The sequence below is a fragment of the Mauremys reevesii genome, linkage group 23 (genome assembly GCF_016161935.1).
Source record: "Mauremys reevesii isolate NIE-2019 linkage group 23, ASM1616193v1, whole genome shotgun sequence".
Lineage (NCBI taxonomy): Eukaryota > Metazoa > Chordata > Testudines > Geoemydidae > Mauremys > Mauremys reevesii.
In genome coordinates, this window is record NC_052645.1 from 8,769,761 (window position 1) to 8,786,373 (window position 16,613).

At 46.9% G+C, this 16,613-nt stretch overlaps 1 protein-coding gene across 2 annotated transcripts in view; it reads right to left on the reverse strand.

Moving 5' to 3' along the window:
• The window catches only part of SERINC2 (serine incorporator 2), a 31,682-nt gene extending 15,936 nt beyond the window's left edge, over nucleotides 1-15,746 (reverse strand). Inside the window, exon 1 of one of the 2 annotated variants that reach the window (XM_039511687.1) lies at nucleotides 15,630-15,746. In XM_039511687.1, coding sequence (XP_039367621.1) covers nucleotides 15,630-15,695 — 66 coding nt within the window. In that variant the 5' untranslated portion in view covers nucleotides 15,696-15,746. Of the gene's footprint in view, nucleotides 1-15,301; nucleotides 15,456-15,629 lie in introns of those variants that run through there. The other variant, XM_039511688.1, reaches the window with a different exon arrangement.
• Between the last annotated feature and the right edge of the window lie 867 nt (nucleotides 15,747-16,613).

Genomic DNA, 16,613 nt, shown 5'->3' on the forward strand with positions numbered 1-16,613 from the left:
CAGGTGAACAGCGCTAGACTCCCAGCCTGCTACACCAGGGCTCCCCCAGGAGCTGCCCCAAGTGGGGAATCCTAAGGGAAAGGCCAGTGCTGACACAGCCTAGCCGGGCACAGGCATGCTATAGGGAGTTCTAGTACCATTTGCTCCCAACCACACTGGCTGGTCCAACTATAACGGGGCTTCTGCATGGCAATTTGCTTTGTGTAGATAATTATCCCAAGCTTTTCTTAGCTCTTCTCATCTGTAGATCCCAAAGTGCTTTACAAAGAGGTCAATGTTGTTACCTCCATTTTACAGATGGAGAAACTGAGGCAAAGAACTGTCATAGACTCATAGACTTTAAGGTCAGAAGGGACCATTATGATCATCTAGTCTGACCTCCTGCACAACGCAGGCCACAGAATCTCACCCACCCACTCCTGTAACAAACCCCTAACCTATGTCTGAGTTATTGAAGTCCTCAAATTGTGGTTTGAAGACCTCAAGCTGCGGAGAATCCTCCAGCAAGTGACCCGTGCCCCATGCTGCAGAGGAAGGCGAAAAACCTCCAGGGCCTCTGCCAATCTGCCCTGGAGGAAAATTCCTTCCCGACCCCAAATATGGCGATCAGCTAAACCCTGAGCATGTGAGCAAGACTCACCAGCCAGCACCCAGGAAAGAATTCTCTGTAGTAACTCAGATCCCATCCCATCTAACATCACATCACAGACCACTGGGCATATTCACCTGCTGATAATCAAAGATCAGTTGCCAAATTAATTGCCAAAATTAGGCTATCCCATCATACCACCCCCTCCATAAACTTATCAAGCTTAGTCTTAAAGCCAGATATGTCTTTTGCCCCCACTACTCCCCTTGGAAGGTTGTTCCAGAACTTCATTCCTCTAATGGTTAGAAACCTTCGTCTGATTTCAAGTCTAAACTTCCTAGTGTCCAGTTTATATCCATTTGTTCTTGTGTCCACATTGGTACTAAGCTTAAATAATTCCTCTCCCTCCCTAATATTAATCCCTCTGATATATTTATAAAGAGCAATCATATCTCCCCTCAACCTTCTTTTGGTTAGGCTAAACAAGCCAAGCTCTTTGAGTGTCCTTTCATAAGAAAGGTTTTCCATTCCTCGGATCATCCTAGTAGCCTGTCTCTGTACCTGTTCCAGTTTGAATTCATTCTTCTTAAGCCCAGAACTGCTCACAGGATTCCAGATGAGGTCTCACCAGTGCCTTGTATAACGGTACTAACACCTCCTTATCTTTGCTGGAAATACCTCGCCTGATGCATCCTAAAGCCGCATTAGCTTTTTTAATGGCCATATCACATCAAGTGATTTGTCCACAATCAGCCAGCAGGCCGGTGGCAGAGCCAGGGATAGACCTCAGGCCTCTAGTCTCAGTACAGTGCCCTAGCCACCAGGCCATACTGCCCCCATTGCATGAGGCTTAAACGTTGGTGGCTGCAATCTTCCACTCTCACCTATTTAGACCGTGTCTGCTCTGGATTCCCAGGCTGCCGGCACCACTGGGACCTGAATGCAAAGCAAACAGAGTCTGAATACTGGATTGAGAGGATACCTGAAACTGACCCTGTGACGCTGGCAGGCCGGATGCCAGCTGTTGCCCAGGCTGCAGGCATTCTGAACCTTTACTGCAGTCTGCACCCTTTTGGTTCTCAAAATATATCTTCTCGCACCCCTTATCAAAAATCGCTGAAGTAGGTCAGTTCTTTAAATGTACATATATCATAACTATAGAATGAAAGAGATAAAATAAATATATAATTCTAATTTTGCAGTAAAATTAAGAATACATGAAAAATTACACACTTAATTTGCTTAATTTGTGTTTTCAATGATTTACCTTCTAAAAAAATCTGGCATGTCTCGCACCCCCAGAAAGGGCATCTCGCACCCCCAGGTTAAGAACCACTGCGCTAAGAACTAACAATCTCGTAACTAGAGACCCAGCGCAGGTCACCTGTATGTTCGTTTTGCTCAAAGCAGGTATTAGTCTCCTAAGAATGTATTCAGTGTTGAGACGCTGTGAAATGCTTGTCAGTTACTGCCTACGTTTATCTCCCTTGTAATGTCTGGATTCCAGGCTATAAGAAAACACGTACATTTTGATTTATAACTTTAAAAAATGTTTGCTCTGAACTTGTGAACTCAGGCACCGGAATCATCACACTGTCCACCCAGAAGGACTATGGATATCAAACGCCCATAAAGAATCATCACCATACAAAGGGTTGGTTAACAGCCCTATCACACCTGGGAAATGCTACCTGCAAGGAAGCTCCTCCTGTCGGCTTAGAAGCTGAATGAACAAAATAAAAACAAAGCCACAGAAAAAATGTCCATCTTTTTGGCTGTTTCAACTCTAAAGGGCCAGAGGCTCTAACCTGAAATGAAAGATCTCCAGGGTCTGACTCCCGGGACTGCCCTGAAAGACACTTTGAATTGACAGATCACTACGACTCTGTCACTCTTTGGATTTAGATGGTAGCTCATTGGTTTGTGTATGTTTGCTTGTTTTAACCTGTAAATAACTCTCGTATTCCTTTTTCCTAGTTAATAAACCTCTTGGTAGTTTATGACAGGATTGGCTACAGGCGTTGTCTTTGGTGTAAGATCTAGGGCACCAACTGATCTGGGAGTAAGTGACTGGTCTCTTGAGACTGGAAGCAACCTGAACCTGGTGTGGTTTTTTAGGTAAGTGACCATTTATCATAAGTCCAATTTGTCTGGGTGACAAGATAGGAGAGTCTAAGGGGACTGTCTGTGACTCCATGGTAAGACGGTTATGGTAATCCAGGAGATCACATTGGTTACTGGCTTGGTGAAATCTAATTCCAGAACACACCACTAGTTTGGGGTGTCTAACACTCTGCCCTGTCTGTGGTAGGCACTCAGAGTCATGAGCCACTCCAGACAGCGTGACAGCCTCCAGTGTCATATGGGAGGTGGAAGTACTGTCTTGTTCGGGTTACACAATTGAAGAGGCCTCCCAGAGATGTGTGTGTATGAAGAGACCTCCCAGAGATGTGTGTGTATACGTTCTATGACAAGCTGCATAAAGAAACAAGGGCATGTGAGGTTAAGTCATGGGGGGAATGTTACAGGAATTGAAAGCTGATTTAAAATTTTAGCATTTTTGTGGGGCAAAAGCGAACCCGTAAAACCCCTAGCACGACAGACTGGCTGCTGCTTGACAGGGGCTGGGAAAGGAAGTTCTCCTCTTTGGAGTTTCTTTGCAGGGTCGCACGCTTCTGTGCTTACCTCGGCTGGGCTCCGTTGCCCAACCTTTCAGCTTACGGCCATGCTTTACCTGCCTAGTTTTAAACTTCTCATTATGCAGAAGTGGCTATTCCAATATTCACCCAAATCAACAGGGTTCTGCCTATTGGTGCCTGAAACTTTGGAACTGGTCCAAGTGATGATCAAGAGTAATCACGTTACAGACAGAGAAATGCCTCCTGGAGCGGATGGTGAGGCCTCACTTCACTCGGTCGGGAGTTAAAAGGAGAGTAAATTGCACATTTTTAGGCAAAAACGGTCAGTGCCTCATTAAAGCAGCAGCGTGACCCTGAATGCACACAAGGGGGAAGAGCTACAGTTGTGTGTTCATCCTTACTCTAACTTGCCGATTTCCTGGCTTTATGAATGCTGCATTGTGCAACTTGATTGCTCTCTGAATGTGCCTCATTTGTATGGAACTTTCTAAGGGTTTGTTTTTTAAAGTAGGAAAAGAGGATTTAAGAAAAAATAAAAAATAAAATTAAAAAAAAGCATTAGTGTCTGTTATCTACAATGCCTAAGCAGTGATCACTACCCCATCTGGAAGGAAGCTAACATGAGCAGTAGGGTCCTTCTTAGGACAGCATGTCCATGAAGAAAAGATTAAGTTACCCTGGAGGAGAAAGATACCATCCTTCACTGACTGACATATGCTCAAAACTACTGGGAGAAGCGAGGGAACCAAAATCTGACCTTGTCTTTTGAGACGTAATCAAGAGCTGAACACCAAGACAAGTATGAGGAATGAAAAGTCACCGCTGTAATTTTGAAGTTAAGGGTGTTTAAGGTTGTCAAGTTCTGCCCCAGCTCAGAGACCAAAACGCGGCCATGTACACAAGCTAAATTGCTAAGGAAAATCTCTCCCATGTGCACGTCATACATAATTTCCGCAGTGCCCATAACTTTGGCAAATCAAAACCACTGTTTTCCAAATCAAGGCCATACTCGAATACTAACAGATGGCTCTTATACAGGGCTCGTCACCCATAGAGCTCAAAAAAAGTAGAGTATTATACCCCTTTTACAGATTGGGAAATCGAGACACAGAGAGATTAAGTGATTTGCCCAAGTGGGAGAACAAGGAATAGACCCTGTCCATGGGACCATGCTACTTCTCACCATTTCCAGGCCAAATTTCAATTTTAAAATGTCATCCAGTTTTCCTATAGTTTAAATGGGTTAAAAAAAGTTGTGATTTTTTTTTTAAGACAGTAACACAAATATTGTTTCTCCCACTTTCTGCTTCAAAAGTGGCTAGTCTCACTCTCTCTTGGGCAGAGATTAGCCATGGAAAATTTCAGTCCTAAAACTGCATGTTTTGGAGTCTCTGAAAACAAGGAGCCAGAAGAGAAACTATTTCCCACCCTGCACCCTAGTGGACACTCCTACTCCTGCTGTGTGACATGGGCACAGTACAACCTTACTCGGGGATTGCATGACACATCCAAGTAATGTTACATCCATATTTGGGGATAAAAACCGTCAGGAAACCAGTATGTTAGCATTAGTGTAACTGAATTACAACATAACTGCTGCTGGTAACACCCTCCCATCAGTTCCCTGCACAGAACGTCACACCCTGTGATACTGCTAAGGCGAGGCACTGGAGCAAACAGCCCTGCTGTGCCCACGAATGGGACAATAGCCGGACCATACGTCAATAAGGATCAATAGTTCCATCGATAAGGACAACCTAAAACGGAAAGATTAGGGCTTGCGTCTTTTTGGTTGTTTTATGATGTACAGAAGTGGCTACAGTTTCACTTCCTTGGTATTTGTGACCTAATAATGCTACTGATCCCTCAGGCATCTACAGAGTAACAGGAAAAACAGGATTGACGCCATCTGCATTTCTAATGTAACAACTAAGCAGAACCACACCCACCCACACGAGAAAGGAAAAAAACAATTTTCAGACTTTTTTTTGTATCTAATTAAAAAGCAAAAACGATATAAACCCATTTTTGCCCAATTTCCCAATCTGAATTAATTTGCCCAATCTGAATTAAAAATTATGCAAGCATCAAATCAGAGAATCATCTAATATTGCCAGAGATCTTACAACACTTGACCATATAGTCCACCTGCTCACTGAGAATGTACTTACTTAGACACACAAAGGCCTCAATTCTCAGAAGAACAGGGGTTTTGAGTGCCAGACAAAGGACTCCCTGGAAGGGGCAAGTTTTTCAGAGGGCAAGTACTCAGAATTTTCTGAAAATGAGATCTCCTTAAGGTATCAAGTTGGGTACCAATAACTGTTAGTCAATTTGGAACATGTTCGCCAGAGTTTATCCTGAGCTAGGGTGACCAGATAGCAACTGTGAAAAAACGGGACAGGGGCAATAGGCACCTATATAAGAAAAAGTCCCAAAAAACGGGACTGTCCTTATAAAAATGGGACATCTGGTCACTCTATCCTGAGCCTACAGTATTTTTGATCTGATCCCTATAACCAGCCAGTGAGAAGGAGCTCACATTAACTAAATGCCTTTCCCTGGAAATGACATGTCTAGTTGGCTCCATGTCTAGTTGGCAGCTGGTATCAAGCGGAGAGCCCCAAGGGTTGATCCTGGGGCCAGTTTTGTTCAATATCTTCATTAATGATCTGGAGGATGGCGTGGACTGCACCCTCAGCAAGTTTGCAGATGACACTAAACTGGGAGGAGAGGTAGATATGCTGGAGGGTAGGGATAGGATACAGAGGGACCTAAACAAATTAGAGAATTGGGCCAAAAGAAATCGGATGAGGTTCAACAAGGAGAAGTGCAGAGTCCTGCACTTAGGAGAGAAGAATCCCACGCACCGCTATAGACTAGGGACCGAGTGGCTAGGCAGCAGTTCTGCAGAAAAGGACCTAGGGGTTACAGTGGACGAGAAGCTGGATACGAGTCAACAACATGCCCTTGTTGCCAAGAAGGCTAACGGCATTTTGGGCTATATAAGTAGGAGCATTGCCAGCAGACCGAGGGATGTGATCATTCCCCTTTATTCGACATTGGTGAGGCATCATCTGGAGTACTGTATCCAGTTTTGGGCCCCACACTACAGGAAAGATGTGGAAAAATTGGAAAGAGTCCAGTGGAGGGCAACAAAAATGATTAGGGGGCTGGAGCACATGACTTCTGAGGAGAGGCTGAGGGAACTGGGATTGTTTAGCCTGCAGAAGAGAAGAATGAGGGGGGGATTTGATAGCTGCTTTCAACTACCTGAAAGGGGGTTCCAAAGAGGGGATCTAGGCTGTTCTCAGTGGTACCAGATGACAGAACAAGGAGTAATGGTCTCAAGTTGCAGTGGGGGAGGTTTAGGTTGGATATTAGAAAAAAGTTTTTCACTAGGAGGGTGGTGAAGCATTGGAATGTATTACCTAGGAAGGTGGTGGAATCTCCTTCCTTAGAGGTTTTTAAGGTCAGGCATGAAAAGCCCCGGCTGGGATGATTTAGTTGGGGTTGGTCCTTCTTTGAGGTCCCTTCCAACCCTGATACTCTATGATTCTATGACAGCATCACTACACTGAACATATAAAAGTTATGTTCAGTTCAGCTCTGTTCGGATCATTTGTGTGAGAGAAGGATGCAAATTAATGTTTGCTGAACTGAAACACGGGTGAGGGGAAGTCAATTGCTTCCAATTTTAAAATAGCTGTTTGTTTGTTTTTGATGATGCAAACATCAGGAAACTTACAATTTATGCAAGAAAGTATTTCAAACAAAGCAATGTTATGCTATTTCACTTCTTAGTGATTTCCTTGGGTATTTTCTGATGTATTGCTATGGACTAATGTAGGTCCTGATCCAGCTTATCTTTAAGCACAAGTAATCCTGTTCATTTCAACCCCAACATTTATTTTTTGTTTGTTTGTTTTTAAAACGTGTAGGGACTAATAAAATATGAGATCTTTATTATTTTTAATTTGGGTTTCTTTTTATTTGCGCTCTGAGCCCTTGGCGAACACTTGATTCACATTTTCAGGCTTTTCTCCACAACTGTGAGAGCTAGATACTTACTTTTCATTTTTAAATGAAAGCTGGGATTCTCGTGCAATGACTTTTCAAGCATCTGGGGCGTCACACTAACTGAAAAAAATCACAAGAGTGCAAGACCGAAGTTAAGCATGTGCTTCAGTGCTTTGCTGGGTTGGGGCCGTAAGCAGTTTGGGTAGTGCTTGGGCAGCAGGATGTTAAATGTATGGATTGTTATCGATTCCAAAGGAAGTATTCTGGGAGCAAACTCTAATTAAAAAATTAAATACAGCTGTTTTGAGTTCCTTGCTACATTTTTGTTATCCTCAAGGGAAAAAAAAATACATCCACAATATTTTTGGAAAGTGTTTCAAACAACAGAGAGGCAAAAATACACAAGATTTTCCAAGGGGTGGGTCAGTAGCATATGCTCAAAACCTGCAAAGAACTCTTCTTCAGAGATGCTTCAAGGGGACGCGGAAACACCACCACATAGCTTATGCCCAAGAGTTCTGACTACGTAACGGAGCATAACAATGCACAAATTAGTCTTCATGTTTAATTTAAAAAATGTTTTTGAAACATGTTACCAGTCTGTCTTTAAAATCCACGTACCAGCACATCTATGGAGAAATGCAAAAAGGTCCTATGATCTCGTATATGTCCACCCTGCATGGGTGTGAACTTCCAGGGGATGGGGTGCTGGTGAACTCAAGCAGATTTTATACAGGAGGGAAGGAGGATTCAATTACGTAAAACCCAGTTGGTACAAGTGTCAGAATTTAGTGGTTCAGCTCCAGAGAGAGCAGCAGCTGAATAAATTGTTTCTTAAGTGAACCCAGCTGCAAAGTCACTCAGCTTTGTGCATCATCAGACGGAGACTTTTAAAGGCGCTAAAGCCAGGACGTCTAGAGATTTGTTATTTTAAAACAGAATCTCTACCCAGTTAAGCTTTACCTCTCCGTTCAGCTCACTTCCCCCACACTAGCAGGGCAGAAGTAGCAAAATAAATACAGCTGGCTTCAGTTCAGCAGACCGCCCCAGAGCAAGCTTGGTGGTGGGGAATGTCTCTAGCTAGAAAGCTAGGCCGTGGGCGGGGGGAGGGGAGTCACAGACACCTACGATATGAACAGGCTGTGGCATATTGCGCAGCTTCAGAGAGAGAGACTCTTTCAAGACAAAGGCCCAAGTCCTGCTCACTTTACTCACACAAGTAGCCCAAGTGAAGTCCAGCAAGATCCGACTCCAAGGTTTCATCTTCACTGTTAGCGACCCCACTGTAAAAAGCTAGTGGAGACTTACCGTGAGGCAGGTGAGGTCATCCGCAGGCCAGGTATAGTGCTGACCTCACAGATAGCCTCCACTAGGATTCTCCAGCAGGATAGCCAACACCGGTTAAGTTATCCCACAGCAACACATTCTTTAGTGGGGAAGACATCGCCTGAGTATGGAGCTAAGAGTGCCGTCCAGGTTACTATCAGCACCAGACTACAGGGCAATGCTACCATCACACGCCTGGGAGACATTACTCCTGACAACAAAGCTATATTCACAGCTGAGACAGTGCTTTCGTTCCCCTGTTTCCAGCGGATCAATTTCCAACAAAAGAACTTCCGGACTGAAAGTTTATGTAGCTGTTTCTTATTTTTGGATCGCCCAGAAACTGTGATTTTCAGTCAAAAATTTGCAAATTTGCCACCATCAGCTCAGGATTAAACAAAGACTGTGAATGTCTTGCCAACTACAAAAGCGGTTTCTCCTCCCTTGGTGTTCACACCTCAACTGCTAGAAGAGGGCCTCATCCTCCCTGATCGAACTAACCTCGTTATCTCTAGCCTGATTCTTGCCTGCATAGTTATACCTGCCTCTGGAAATTTCCATTAGATGTGTCTGACGAAGTGGGTGTTCACCCACGATAGCTTATGCTCCAATACATCTGTTAGTCTTTAAGGTGTCACAGGACTCTGTTGCTTTTTACAGATCCAGACTAACATGGCTACCCCTCTGATAGTCAAAAAAGTTATTCGCCGTCTTCTCGCTACAGAATGTGTGATCTACTAAGCTTGAAAAAGAAAAGTTGTTTAAATAAAGAAGTTGCACAAAGGAATTTAACATGCAACATCTGCCAGACATTACTTTCCTTACAGACCAAAGCGTGCTCTGATCTACAAACATTTATTTCAGTGGCCACGCATGTTCTTCCTTTTTAAAACCCCTAAGAAATTAAATTACCCCCTCCCCCAAAAGTGCAGCATGACAGCCAGGAACCAACAGGCACAACAGCCAGAAAACTCAAGTTATAGTTCTCATACTGAATTTAAAAGGTGACCTGCAAAATATTAATAATGTGGTTGGCAAAGGCATAACATTTAACATCTACAAGAATGTAAACAAGGGGATAATGTTACAGTGGTTGAGTATCCAGAACTTTGCACAGCCTGAGCAGGGAGTCAGATTTTAAATTCTAGGCCAGGGGTTGGCAACCTATGGCACGCGTGCCAAGGACGGCAAGCGAGCCAATTTTTAATGGCACGCTGGAGCCTGTCCGGACTCTAGCATGCCATTAAAAATCCTGCCCAGCCCGGCCTGCTCTCCTCTGCCCTCTGCTCCCCAGGCAGGGGCAGGGCGCAGCAAGCTGCTGGCCCCTCCCCTGGAGCCCTGCCGCCGCGAGCAGCTGCCCACGGGGCAGCGTTTGGCTCCGCCGGGAGGCAGACACGCTCCCCGCTCAACCGGAGCTCTGCCGCCGCCGCGCGCAGCACTCTGAGGGCCGGGGCTGTGCTCTCCGGCGGGGCTGCATTTCTGGCTCTGCGTGGAGCCTCAAGGTAAAGGGCCCAGGGCTGGGGATTGGATAAGGGGTGGGGCAGTCAGGGGACAGGGAGCAGGGTGGGTTGGATGGGGAGGTGGGGTTCCGGGGGTAGAGGAGGGGGCAGTCAGGAGCAGGGGGTTGGATGGGGCATGGGAGTCCTGGGGTTTGTGAGGGGCAGGGGTGGATAGGGGTCAGGGCAGTCAGGGGACCGGGAGCAAGGAGGGTCTGGAGGGGGCAGTTAGGGTGGGGGTCTCTGGAGAGGGTGGTCCGGGGACAAGGAGCTGGGGTTGTATGAGTTGGGAGTTCTGGGGTCCTGTCAGGAGGCAGGAGTGTGGAGAGGGGTTGGGGCAAGCAGGGAGTGGGGGTTGGATGGGTTAGGAGTTCTGGGGTCCTGTCAGGGGCGGGGAGTGGTTGGATAGGCATGGGAGTCCTGGGGGTCTGTTTGGGGATGGGGGTGTGGATAAGGGTCGGGGCAGTCAGGGGACAGGTAGGGTCCAGTCCAGGGACAGGGAGGCTTAGATAGGGGGTGGGGTCCTGGTGGGCAGTTGGGGGCAGGGGTCCCAGGAGGGGGTAGTCAGGGGACAAGGAGCAGCGGGGTTGGGAGTTCTTAGGGGGGCAGTCACCCAGCCCTCTCCCTTGAGCCCTGACCCCCCACAACACACACACCACGCCCTCTGCCCTGAGCCCCGCACCCCCCCCCCCAGGCCTCTGCCCTGAGCCCTGTACCTCCCTCATACACACCCAGCCCTCTGCTTGACTCCTTCATTCCCCCCCACCCCAACCCTAGCCCTGACTCTGGCACCCCCACCCCTACCTAGCCCCCCCTCTGCCCTGACACCTCCAGCCCCCAGCCCTGACTCCAGCCCGCCCCCAGCCCTCTGGGTCCTGGCTGCCGGCCCTGCACAGCCCACTGCTGGTCTGGGGTTCTGGCTGATGGACCCTTGCCAGCCGGGGTCCCGGCCGCAGGCCTCGCTCAGCCCGCTGCCGGCCTAGGTGAACAGAACCCCAGACCAGCAGCGGGCTGAGCGGGCCGGCGGCGTAAGATCAACATTTTAATTTCATTTTAAATGATGCTTCTTAAACATTTTGAAAACCTTGTTTATTTTACAATACAACACTAGTTTAGTTATATAATATAGAGACTTATAGAGACCTTCTAAAACACATTACAATGTATTACCGGCATGCGAAACCTTAAATTAGAGTGAATAAATGAAGACTCGGCCCAGCACTGCTGAAAGGTTGCCGACCCCTGTTCTAGGCCGTGACTATTCACTACCTATTGGTTAAATGCTGCGTGCTCTATAACAATGGTTCTCGACCGGGGGTACACGTGGCCCTAGGAGTACGCAGAGCTCTTCCAGGGGGTCCATCAACTCATCTAGAGATTTGCCTGGTTTTACACCAGGCTACATAAAAAGCACTAGCGAAGTCAGTGCAAACTAAAATTTCATACAGACAATGACTTGTTTATATTGCTCTGTGCGCTATACCCTGCAATGTAAGTACAATATTTATATTCCAGTTGATTTATTTGATAATTATATGGTAAAAATGAGAAACTAAGCAATTGTTCGGTTATAGTGTGGCTGGGACACTTTTGTATTTTTATGTCTGATTTTGTAAGTAAGTAGTTTTTAAGTGAGGTGAAACTTGAGGGTACGCACGACAAAGACTTCTGAAAGGGGTGCAGTAGTCTGGAAATGTCGAGAGCCCCTGCTTTATAGTGTTGCAGTAACAGGTTTTTTGTATTAAATATAATTAATCTCCAGTGTAATTGATTCCCTGGTCACTGTGGGTTTTTTGGTATCTTACCGTCGCTTTCCTAGTTCTCAGAGCAGGCTACTGCATTTTAAGATAGAACATAAGAACAGCCATACTGGATTGGACCAATGGTCCATCTTGTCTTCCAACAATGGCTTCAGAGGGAATGAACAGAGCAGGCAATCATCAAGTGATCCATGTCATCCATCCTCAGCTTCTGACAAACAGAGGCTAGCAACACTCAGAGCATGGGCTTGCATCCCTGTCCATCCGGGCTAATAGCCACTGATGGGCCTTTCCTCCAGGAACTTATCTAGTTCCGTTCTCGTATGTGCTTGGAATTTAAAAACTTTCTAGACAGAAGCAGCTTGGCCATAACCACTTCACCTGAGCCTGGTGAACCCACTCATTACACCCATCTCTCCTCCCCTGCCCTTTTCTATCATTTTTCTTCCACTGCTCACCAGTGCATCCTCCAGAAGACCGGGAGGAAGGGTTGCTTTAAGAAGACAAAAATTAAACTGAGCAGCTAATGTGTTTTGTCATATCACAGTACCTGACACTGGGGGCCAAATTCTGGTGCACTGTGTAAATGGCTCCAAAATAGACTCACAGCTATGTGCTCAGATACCACAGTACAGGACTAGATCCTGATTGGTAAGAGGATCACCCTCCACATGGATTATTCCCACTAGCAGCACAGATAATCTGTGCCAGGGAGGCTGCCTCATTCCTGTCACTTGGTGGGGGGCCCACGTGCATAACCATAAGAGAACAGATCCTCAGCTGGTGGCAACTGCCACAGCTCCACTGAAGTCAGTGGAAACACCACCATTTACGCTAGCTGTGGATCTGCCACAGTGACCACAGCCCCAGCCTCCAGACTGCCCCCTAGAATGACCCTCTGGCTTTTGGGGGAGAAAACCAGAATTAGGGTTGCAAACTGCCAACGTGTGCTCTCAGACTACAGACTGATTATCTGGCACTTACATAGGCGCACACAGAATTTGTGCAGCTAGAGTCTGCTCTACATTTCCTGCTCTACAGGCCTAATGTTTGAGGCCTCCAAACATTATTCAAAATCATACAAACTGTGAGCTTTAAACGCCCTAAAGCAGAAGGCTGCAGGCCGCTTGTTGCAACTGCCTTTGGAGCATTTTGTCAGGTTGTAAAACCATCTCAGTTCCAGCCAGTATCAGCCACCTGATGCTGCTCTCAGTTGTGTTGCAATAATTACTAGGCATGGAGGCTACAAGTCCGCCCCCGTGATCCTGTTCTGAAGTTAATTTACATTGGCCTCCTTCCAACAGGTAATCCCGTAGAGGTGTGTTTAAACACCAGTTTGTTTTCCTCTAAACTTCCATCTCGGGTGGGTCCCTTTAATAACATCTTGGTGCTTTCACACACAAGGAGGGTGTGAGTTGATTGCAAAGGTACATGTGATTCAAGGAGAAAGAAGATTCAGAGCACATACACCCTTGATTAGCTGAGCTCAGAAGCCAAAGCTCTCTGCCTCCAGTCCCAATTATTCATGTATTTTGTATATTATGCATGTGTGTGTTTCCAAGCTCCTAAGCATTTTCACACAACCACTGTGCCTCTCATAGACAGATCTGAAGCACTGGAAATATTTGACTGGGAAGACAGGCCATGCCACTGAAAAGATGGATCAGATGACAGTGTTGCTAAAGAAAATTCCCAAACAACTAGGGTGACCAGACAGCAAGTATGAAAAATCAGGATGGGAGGTGGGGGTAATAGGAGCCTATATTAGAAAAAAACCCAAAAATCAGTACTATCCCTGTAAAATTGGGACATCTGGTCACCTTACAAACAACATTACCACAAAAGTTTAGAAGACCCTCCCACACATTAAAATTACACATGGCACAGTCTGAATGAAAACTAAAAACTGATAAAGCCCTGGCATTTAATAGACACACATTACTTATTTGAACTTGAGCTAACTAAAATACCTACATTAAAGAAAAAAAACTAGTAATGTTTAGGGCAGGGGTTTTCAAACTGGGGGTCGGGACCCCTTAGGGGGTCGCAAGCTGTCAGCCTCCACCCCAAACCCCACTTTGCCTCCAGCATTTATAATGGTGTTACATATATTAAAAAGTGTGTTTAATTTCTAAGGGGGGGTCGCACTCAGAGGCTTGCTGTGTGAAAGAGGTCACCAGTACAAAAGTTTGAGAAGCACTTAGGGGATTCTTTTTGGCTATCTGAGCAGTGGAAGGGTGTTTTACCTTTTAAGAGTTCTTTACTTTCTGTTGTGAAAAATTTATGCTAGTGCCACCTTTATCAATTTCAAGTCTGACAATGAGTTGTCCCATTGGGAGTGCTCATTCTTGCGTTCGCAGGATTGGGTCCTAGGGTGACCAGATATCCCAATTTTACAGGGGCAGTCCCGATTTTGGGGGCTTTGTCCCATATAGGCTCCTATTTCCCCCCACCCACTGTCCCGATTTGCCTATTGGGTCCTGATTCCTTACACCTCACAGTTTTATTTGTCTTAACAAAATCTGCAATTTTGTTTTAAAATGTCAACATGTAAAAACATTACACTGCTGCTTTAAGCCACAAAGCCACACAGACTTAACTTCCTTGAAGTTTGTCTCAAACAGTCACAAAAGATGCGTGCCACAAACACAAGCAATTTCTGGCTTTGAAAGAACAAGAAACAGATTCCATGCGAGTTACTCTAACTGGCTATACAAGCCTCTCTCGTTTTAAAAGAGTGTGTGTGTGTCTGTGTGCACGCACTCAAGCTTTGAGTAACAACTAACCAGTCACTTTAACAATAAGCCACATACAGTTCTGTATTATTTTATACACTCGGGTTTTTAAGTTTAGGGAGATCAGGGAGCATCCAAAATTTGCAAAGAATTTGTAGCTAGGAAATTAAATACCATGCTCAAGCTTTGAAATAAATATTTTAGACACTTTAGAAATATTTAGAGACACAAAGAGGCTCCCACACAAGTTGTATGTTGCACAATATACGGTGCTACACTGACTTCCTCCTGAAGTTTCAGGAGGTTGGAAAGATGACTACGAAATCATAGCGACCGAAGCATTTTGTCTAGACGAGAAGTGGAGAACACAATCGTGTATTAAAGAAAAAAAATGATCCAACTTTCAAATGACTCTTTATATTTAACCAGAACAAAAAGCAACTCGAGAGAGGTTTAAAGCCAGCGAGGCGCGGGTAACCAAGCTGAGCAGGACAGAGTCAAGTTCAGGGGGAAGAGAACAAGTCCGAGCCCCCGGACACGGGCAGATCTTCGGGAACAAACGGAACTCGGAGGGGAAAGAAGGAGCAGAAGCAGGAGAGCGAAGCTCAGCCGGGGAAGGGGGTAGGGAGAGTGGGACGGGGAAGGAAAAGGGGACGATGGAAGAAGGGAGCCCCGGATAAGGGCAGAGGAGGCCGGGGCACGCCGCAGAGGGCGCTGCCCGGGCAGGGGCACTCACGCAGCTCAGCAGGGAGCAGACCCCCAGGCAGGCCCCCATGGCGCAGCACGATCCGGGCGCAGCGAGCCCCGCTCCAGCCGGTTACAATGGTCCCGGCGCTGGGCTCCGCCGCCTTTCGCCCCCTTCCGCCTCCGGCGCTCGGCTCGTTCCGCCGGGCCCCGCCCGCCGAGCACCTGCCTGAGTCACGCCTGGCCTGGGGCGGCCCCGTCCCGCAGGGACCAGCCCGGGTGCGCGCAGTGGGGCAGGGGGCAGCGGAGCAGCCAGTGATGGGAGGGGGCCGGATCGCTGTTCGCGGGGGTGCATTGGGGTGTGAGTCCTGGGCACCCACCGCCCATGTCTGTACTGCATCCGTTACCGCAGGATAGTCACGCTGGATGCGGGCTGAGCCAGACATCTGGAGGAACCTCTGCCTGCAGTGAAGCACCCACAGCTGGCCTGGCTCACCTGACTCCGGCCCAGGCGGCAGAGGTGGTAATAATTGGAGCTTTACCAATCTCCTAGAATTGGAAGGGACCTTGAAAGGTCATTGAGTCCAGCCCCCTGCCTTCACTAGCAGGACCAAGTACTGATTTTGCCCCAGATCCCTAAGTGGCCCCCCCTCAAGGACTGAACTCACAGCCCTGGGTTTAGCAGGCCAATGCTCAAACCACAGAGCTCTCCCTCCCCCCCAGGTGTGACAAATACAGCGTAGCTCAGGGGTAGGCAACCTATGGCACATGTACCAAAGGCAGCACATGAGCTGATTTTCAGCGGCACTCACTCGGCCCGGGTCCTGGCCACCGGTCCGGGGGGGGGCTCTGCATTTTAATTTAATTTTAAATGAAGCTTCTTAAACATTTTAAAAACCTTATGTACTTTATATACAACAATAGTTTAGTTATATATTATAGACTTATAGAAAGAGACCGTCTAAAAATGTTAAAATGTATGACTGGCACGCGAAACCTTAAATTAGAGTGAATAAATGAAGACTCGGCCCAGCACTGCTGAAAGGTTGCCGATCCCTGCCGTAGACGCGCTCTGCTCATGGGGGTCTCAGCACCAGGCTCCAGTCCAAGCCCAGACATCTACACTGTGATTTTATAGCCCTGGAGCCAGTGTCCTGGGAGCCCAGGTCAGCTGACCCAGACCAGCGCGTGTGTTTTACTGCAGTGTAGACATACTCCGAGTGCCCCCAGTCAGAGATGTTGATAATGTAGGTAACCTAAATTGCTTCCACTAATAAACAGCTCAGTTCAGGGGTCGGCAACCTCTGGCACGCGACTCGCCAGGGTAAGCACCTTGGCGGGCTGGACCTGATTGTTTACCTGCT